Source organism: Ostrinia nubilalis, chromosome 15 (assembly GCF_963855985.1).
Source record: "Ostrinia nubilalis chromosome 15, ilOstNubi1.1, whole genome shotgun sequence".
In the NCBI taxonomy this organism is placed as follows: Eukaryota; Metazoa; Arthropoda; class Insecta; order Lepidoptera; family Crambidae; genus Ostrinia; species Ostrinia nubilalis.
Window position 1 is genome coordinate 3,553,579 of NC_087102.1, and position 8,072 is coordinate 3,561,650.

Genomic DNA, 8,072 nt, shown 5'->3' on the forward strand with positions numbered 1-8,072 from the left:
ACCTTGTTGCCCGCCTGAACTTCGCTCAACATCCCATACATGACTATTGCTCTCACGAACGCTCTTCAATTCACAACAACGACGACTTCCATCGCCACGGAGGTATTTTTAGACCTTAAATAAATAAACATACAGTCGACAAACTTCGTGACTTAAACATTTACGTGCTGAACGCTAACTTACCGGTGACCTAGTTCTTCAGTATCGTGACCGATGACACAATATAACGCTCCACGGCACATTTTTTAAGCTGTTATCATGGAACGTATGATAGAAATATGCCCGCGCGTATCTGGGCACAGAAGTAGGTGCAATCGATAAAACAACTCGCCCCAGAGAGAGGTAATTAAGCTTATAAGGTCCTCGAAAGTTGGTATGGGGCGCCGCTCAGTTGGCACGAACCGCTGATAAGGGCCTGGCACGAAAGGCTATAATTCACATTAGGATATTATCTCCTAAGCGTTTTGACAAGGCTGAAGGGACTACACATAGTATAGAACTCATGAAAAATCTTCACTTCGCACAGCTCTTGTAAACAAATCAATACTTTTGATTTGGACACGATTTGCCGTTCCCGGGCATAAGAGCAAGAGAGACGAATAGATGTCTGAGGTTTGCTATTTCACTCACGGCGCTGTCAAAAAATGACTGCCTGTAATAATGCGTTCAATAATCATAAAATTTGAAATGTCGAATCCCTAACAATAAAAATGGTTTAGTTAAATATTTAAAAGATACTCTAACAACAGTGAATACTGTGATAACGCATTGGCAAGGTGTTTTTACTATAATTAGAATAATTTGCAGACTGCGCTGCTGCACATGAGCTGCGCTTACAATATTGAACGCATCTGAAAAATAAAATTTCTGGCCAAACCCCTTGATACAGAACTGTGAAAGTTGGTTATAAAAAAAACACTGTCAAATTTTAAGCTGTCAAAAAAATAACCTAAAAGTTCATTTGTTTTGGCTAATTTAATTTACTAATTTAAAATGTTTCATGTATCAAACATATGTAAGAATTATTCTTTTACTTCAAACATAGCAGTACAAGTTCGTAATAAAGCGAAGACGCATTGGGTATGTATTTTTAATGCCGGCAAAACTTATGATTAGCTAATTTATGACTAACCTAGCGAAAAACTTTATGAAACTATGCTTTTTTCCAGGCAAAACTTAAAAAAAAGACGTCTCCAAAGTACAAAGCTTTGAACCACTTCGACGACTTCTACGCCTCAGTCTTTGGTTCCAAATGGGAGCCTATGCGGCAAGCGTTGTTGCGGGGTTCCAAATACGTTGCTATTGTCAATAACTATGGCGATGCTGAAGAAACTATTGAATACTTGACACACAGAGGTACTTTAATACTTAGCAAATGCCACAGCACCAACACTCGATTATCTATCTAGTTAATTTTACAATCACAATATTTTTTACCGTGTTTGAATTTTACAATGCTAATTCTAGGTGCACACTGTCTTAAAAACCTCATGAAAGTCCAGCAAGAGTTCCACAATGAATACAGCCCAAAGTCTGCTGACCCACCTCCAATAAACAACACAAACAAACTTCAAGAATATGTCAATAGAGTCCAAAGTGAGGATATATCCAGTCTTTACCCAGAAGGTGCAGATACTCCAGACAGATTAAGCTTCAAGGATAAAAAGCCTGATGGGAATGAGAGGATATTGCACATAAATAAATCAGATGGGTAAGTCACTATCAAATAAATATCAGACATAAAGATGGTGCATTCAATGTTGAAATACAAATCTTTTGTTCTTTAATTTTACATTTAAATATCAAAGAACTAAACAGGGATCTCATAGATACAGACCTAGGATATACATTTTTCCAGAGAACATAGTTTCTTCTACTTTCTGTTTACCAAAAAGTGCATTGTCAACTTTCTTGTACAGTTATAAATTTTACTAGAATATCTGAAGTCTTCAGTAAAATTTTCGAGACTAAAATTCAACAACAAACTAAACTAAAACTTCTTACAATTTTCAGAGAAGGAAAACAAAGCATGAATTACCCAACATCAGAGTCCCAACTAGACGAGTCCAGAATCATTGACCCATCAATGGGGATGTCATCAGAAGTCTTGTACCAGTACATACCAGCTACCAAACTGAAGGGCATGGACGAGTGGATACCAGAATCTTTACACTATTCTTATTATTCAAGTAAGTAACCAAGGTTAACCCCTAGTATATTATTAAAATATTCAAATACCTAAGTAAGATACTAACCTTTTAACTTTATATTTCATTGCTACTAACCCATCGAATTGTAATCTGAAAAATAAAAAATAAAAAATTTGAATAGCACTATGTAGCCTCATTTGAGAACCTAGAGATATGCTATAGTTTTGCGAATAGACCCAAATTAACTAAAAATCTAATATTGCTAAAGGAATAAGAAACAAATTATCTTTATTAATATTGTTGTTAATGTTTCAGCTGACAAAGACTTTCCTCTAGTAATTGAGCCAGAAACAGAGTTCCAAATACCTGAACATTTGAAAGTGTACACATATGAAATGGATAGTGAATACCACAAGTTTCCAGAACCTAAAAGATGTAAAACAGGTGGGTACTTGATTTAGTAAAAAAATAATAATGAGACTTTTGAGAATGAGGACCCTGTAAACCACTGGACTATGTCTGCGGGCACGAAACTGGCGACAGCCGAGCGATGAGGAATAGTATTGCGATCGCCCTGCTTCGCTTCGCCCGTTTCGTGTGCGTCACCATATACATATGTCATGTTGTTGTCATGCATTGCGAAGCGCCGCGCCGCCCCGCTGTCGCAATCGCTTGGCCCGTCGCCAGTTTCGTGCCCACAGACTTCACTGTAGTGGAAGCGAAATTTTCACTTTTTACTCTGATATATTAGAGTGGGTGATCATCCTACAGTGAAGATTGGACCTTAATGATGTTGATAACTACTAACACAAACATATAATTTACTAGAATTAGCATTTATGAGTGCCTAATGCCCGTTTTCACTATCAATCCCTAATTTTTAAGTGACCCTTATGGCAACACATAACAGGCATTTTGTTTTCATAGGGGTCACTTAAAAAGTAGAGATTGATGGTGAAAACGGGCATAAGACAAGCGAAAAGATGGGAGGACGATATCCGCGAATTAGCAGGGCCATTATGGCCACAAATGGCTAGAAACAGAGAAGCATGGAGATCATTGGAGGAGGCCTATGTCCAAGGACAAACTGGAGATGAGTGCAACTAAATTGTAAAATGAAATGTTAATGTTGTAAAATACCTTGTAATCCAGTAATAAAGGCTTTATTATTTAAGACCCTACAGCGTTCTGAAGCTTGACGTCTGTACAATCCAGGGGTGTTCAACTACTATCCAATGAACTGCAGCTCCGTACTCGCGGTGCTAGTCCCCTCCTTGTCGCCCGGTGACCAGATAAGCGGTTATCACGCCATTTTATCGATTTTGCCCATACATTTTGACGTCGATAAAAGTTATCACGTCGCGCATCTTAGGCCTACTGGCTCTCGACTTGTGCGCGGCAAGCCTACCAAATATACATATAGATTCAACATGGAACGATTCTATTTAATTTTGTTCAATCCAGGAGTGTTCAACTACTACCCAATGGACTGCGGGTCAGTTCTCGCGGTGCTAGCCCTCAGCCTGTCGCCCGGCGACCGAGTGTTCGACTTGTGCGCGGCGCCCGGCGGCAAGCTTTTCAAATGTAGTGAAATTCAACAAAAACTGTTTCTCTTTGTACTATCCAGGGGTGTTCAATTACTACCCAATGGACTGCGGCTCGGTTCTCGCGATGCTAGCCCTCTGTCTTCCAAATGTATTGAAACTCACCTAAAACGCTTATATTTGTATGATCCAGGAGTATTCAACTACTACCCGATAGATTGCGACTCGGCTCTATTGAAACTCATCTAAAACGCTTCTATCTGTACGATTCAGGTGTGTTCAACTACTACCCAATGAACTGCGGGTCAGTTCTCGCGGTGCTAACCCTCTGCTTGTCGCCCGGTGACCTGGCTCTCAACTTGTGCGCGGCAAGCCTACCAAATTTACATATAGATTCAACATGGAACGATTCTATTTAATTTTGTTCAATCCAGGGGTGTTCAACTACTACCCAATGGACTGCGGGTCAGTTCTCGCAGTGCTAGCTCTCTGCCTGTCGTCCGGCGACCGAGTGCTCGACTTGTGCGCGGCGCCCGGCGGCAAGCCTTTTAAAAGAATTGAAAATTCAACAAAAACGCTTCTCTTTGTGCACCATAGGAGTGTTCAACTACTACTCGATGTATTGCGACTCGGCTCGTCTTCCAAATGTGTTGAAATTCAAGAAAAAATGTTTCTCTTTGTACAATCCAGGGGTGTTCAACTACTACCCAATGGACTGCGGGTCAGTTCTCGCGGTGCTAGCGCTCTGCCTGTCGCCCGGTGACCGAGTACTCGATTTATGCGCGGCGCCCGGCGGCAAGTCGCTGGTCGCGCTGCAGACGCTGCTGCCTGATATAGTGGTGTGCAATGACACCTCTATATCCAGACATAACAGGTATTTAATCTTTTTTTTAAAGATTAGTAACTAGCTTTTTCCCGCGGCTTCCGCCGCGTGAAATTTAGTGTCACAAATCGGCATAAATTATAGCCTATATGTTAATCTGGGTTACAAACAATAATACTGTAAAGTTTCAACAAAATCCGTTCAGTAGTTTTTGCGTGAAAGATTAACAAACATCCAGACATCCAAACTTTCGCATTTATAATATCAGTAGGATTAGTTACTGCACAATTTACTAATAGTCCCGGTTAGCCCCTCGTACTAAGCTAAATATGCTAGTGTCACGAGTGAGCTCACCACGATAGTCGAGCGGCCGCGGGTTTCCAACTCGCGTTCCTCGGATCACGAGTCGGGCTGTCGGACCCCTTCACCGTTCGGCTATCGTGATTCGTGGCCTCTTAACTCGATCGGGTTGGGTTGTACACAAAGCTGCATTTCCCAAATAAAGAAAAAAAAACTCAAACTAGCCCAGAATAGATAAATGTAGAGGGAAGGGAGGAGTGTTTGACTCATGGGGGATCTACAAATAAAATTTATGCTAAATCATCTCTGTTATCAAAAATGGTGGAAAACAATAAATCTTAATACGTACCTAATAAAAGTTATTATTTTCTGTGTTATTTGAAAAAAATATCATTTTCTTTTCAGAATGGAGAGAATTTTCAACGATTACCTCTTTGACTTCAAGACAAGCAACAAGTGGCGAGAACGGGTGCTCACAACTAGGGTTGACGGGAGGATATACAAAGATGATCAGGGATTTGATAAGGTAAATGCTTCTGTGATTGCTTCATTTAACGTAGTAACTAATCCACGTAATAAGTGATAACTAACAGCGCAAATGAACTCCTAGAAATTTCTGTTTGATGTGACCCCTGTGTCGGATTTAGTAGATTTGTAAGTTTAGTAAAAAAATATTCAATCATAGATTTAATTGTCTTGTTAGTTAATTTCTGATTGAGTCGACTTTTATCATGCTAAAGTAGAATAGAGGCAGGCTAAATCCTCCATCTCATTATAAAAAAACACAGCATATGTGTTGGGCTGCCCTGACATATGGGCAGCCGTAGCGTCGAACTTTAACACGTAATGTGTGTTGGTCCCACAGATCTGTGGTTGGTCCGCACAGGCGATGGATCCAGATAGCGCGCGGAACGCCGGTGCGGGCGCTCACGCTTTATGTGACACTAGCGGCCGCCCGCGACTTCGTACGCGTGGATCCCGTTTTACCCCCTTCATCTATCTTAAGCGGTTTAGATTTTTCATACAAAAGGATTTTCCCGCTAATTCCCGTTCCCGTGGGAATTTCGGGAATTCCTTTCTTAGTGCACCTCTACGGTACCTAAGCTACGTTCCTTCCAAATTTCAAGTGCCTACGTTTAGCCGTTTAGGCTGTGCGTTGATCTGTCAGTCAGTCAGTCAGTTTCTCCTTTTATATATTTAGATTTAGATTTTAGCACTAAGGGATAATGTACGACGCGGCGCTCGCAGCCAATGCGTTAAGAGAGGCTCTTGCTCCTGCAGTGGAAACTAAATAACTTGATGTAGTGTTATATTATTTACAGGTGCTAGTAGACGTGCCGTGTACCACAGACCGGCTGTCGGTGAACGAAGACGAAAACAACGTGTTCCGACCCGACCGCGTGAGGGAACGGCTCAAGCTGCCCGAGATGCAGTCGCAGCTGTTGACGTGAGTTTGATTTTATAATTTGGGCTTTATTCCCATGAAATAAGGTTCAAAAATAATCCTACAGAAACACCCTGAGGCTGGTGCTGCATGTCAGTGTCCTTTACCGCCGAAATTTTGACTTTATTCCCACGAAATAACTTTCAAAATCTGTTTATGAACCTCCCGCAAGAATGCCTTTCGCCTGGTGCGTCTTGGTGGCGCAGTAGTATACTCGACCTGCTCGTTTAGCTCGGAGCAGAACGATGGTGCACGCGACTTCTTTGCCTCTATAATTTGAACTGTATTTCCACGTAAAAAGGTTCAAATATGATTCCTCTAGGAAGGTCTCGAAGCTGACGCGTCCGGTCTGCGCGTTAGTGTACTCCACTCCATTACTGCTGTAATTTGAACTTTATTCCCACTTACTAAGGTTCTAAAATCCCGCAGGAACGCTCTCCGGCTGGTGCGTCCAGGTGGCGCAGTAGTATACTCCACATGCTCGCTAAGTCCCGTCCAAAACGACGGCGTTGTGCACGCGGCGTTGAAACGCGCCTTTGAAGAATACGGCGTGCTGGCTGCTGTCAAGTGAGTAACATCTACAAAACTTTTAAAGATTAAACGACGTGTTCCTCTTTTGTCTATGGTCAGGTCTAGGATAGCGGTCCACAGGGTTAACTGAGAAAAGAAGCCAAAACAAAAAAAATGTCTGATGGTCAATCCTCAACATCGAAAGAGTTTTAGAGAAATGTTTTTGTAACATTTTCATTCAATCCGTTGTTGCCTAGTCTTTTTAAAAAAGTATCACATCATCATCAACAGCCCTTTACAGTCCATTGCTGGACTATGAGCCTCCTCCACTATAGTGGAGGGTTTGCCATAATCCCCACGTTTGGCAGGCGGGTTAGAGATCGCAGTTTAAAAGATTGATGTATTTCAGAGAGCGCATCTGCCCGTTCTTTGTTTGATGTGTAGTCCCCAAGTCGCCTCTTACGACACCCGTGGGAAGAGTAGGGGTTGGTGACAAATGTATTCTACTCTGCAGTCACCACACGGCTTGAAAAAGTATCTACTTACGTTTTATTTCATAACTAGCGGCCGCCCGCGAGTTAGGGGTTAAATTTTGCAAAATCCCGTCTTAATGAACACCTACGTTCTAAAAGGAACCCCCATGCAAAAACATTGAGATTTCTAGCACTTGTAGTTTCTGAGATTTCGTGATGAGTAAGTCAGTGAATCAGTGACCTTTCGCTTTTATAGATATAGATTTTAAATTCTTTTACGCTTTATGCTTTTCAGGGACCTCACAATCCCAATGTCAGCGCTCAGCAGTACATTGTTGCTAGCTACGGGCGACATCGCGCCACGCTATGGGCAACTGGTGCTACCGTCAGTGTCTGCCAACTTCGGCCCTTCGTACCTCGCCAGGCTAGTCCGAATTAAGTAATTGTGGTAGTAGAAATTAATTTTTATACTGTGCTAGCAGAAACCAGCTTTTATTAAGTAGTATAGCACTTGTCCTACTGCTGGCAAAGCGAGTTACTGCCGACTAACTATAGGAGATACACACTCATTTCTCACTGCTTGCCAACTCGTGTGTATAATGGAGTAGAATCTAGTGTAACGGCCGCGGTGGGACATCGGAGTGCAACTGATACATGTTTTCTTTAATGGAGCCCCTTAATTTTTACAAAACGACCCATAAATTTATTATTTTTTGTCAATTTACTTAAAACGAAAACGTATTTTCCTTTACGTATTAACCATCTTTGCTAGCAAAGTGCTTTCAGCTACAATGTAATATCTATGAAAATATTATAATATGTAATGTT

At 41.5% G+C, this 8,072-nt stretch overlaps 1 protein-coding gene across 1 annotated transcript; it reads left to right on the forward strand.

The window, feature by feature from the left end:
• The first annotated feature begins 934 nt into the window (after window positions 1-934).
• LOC135078758 (5-methylcytosine rRNA methyltransferase nsun-4) lies at window positions 935-8,056 on the forward strand. Its single transcript, XM_063973315.1, has 10 exons — window positions 935-1,080; window positions 1,170-1,356; window positions 1,468-1,711; window positions 2,014-2,189; window positions 2,466-2,594; window positions 4,385-4,568; window positions 5,223-5,343; window positions 6,140-6,264; window positions 6,691-6,828; window positions 7,540-8,056. Exons 1-10 carry the CDS (start codon window positions 994-996, stop codon window positions 7,685-7,687), a joined length of 1,539 nt encoding a protein of 512 aa, XP_063829385.1. The 5' UTR covers window positions 935-993; the 3' UTR covers window positions 7,688-8,056.
• Window positions 8,057-8,072: the final 16 nt, after the last annotated feature.

Excerpts from the sequence above, each read along its gene's own strand:
- LOC135078758 (XM_063973315.1), top strand. The coding sequence starts at position 994 with ATGTTTCATGTATCAAACATATGTAAGAATTATTCTTTTACTTCAAAC. Across the intron at positions 1,357-1,467 it reads TGAATACTTGACACACAGAG|GTGCACACTGTCTTAAAAAC; the intron begins GTACTTTAATAC and ends TGCTAATTCTAG. Across the intron at positions 2,595-4,384 it reads ACCTAAAAGATGTAAAACAG|GGGTGTTCAACTACTACCCA; the intron begins GTGGGTACTTGA and ends TGTACAATCCAG.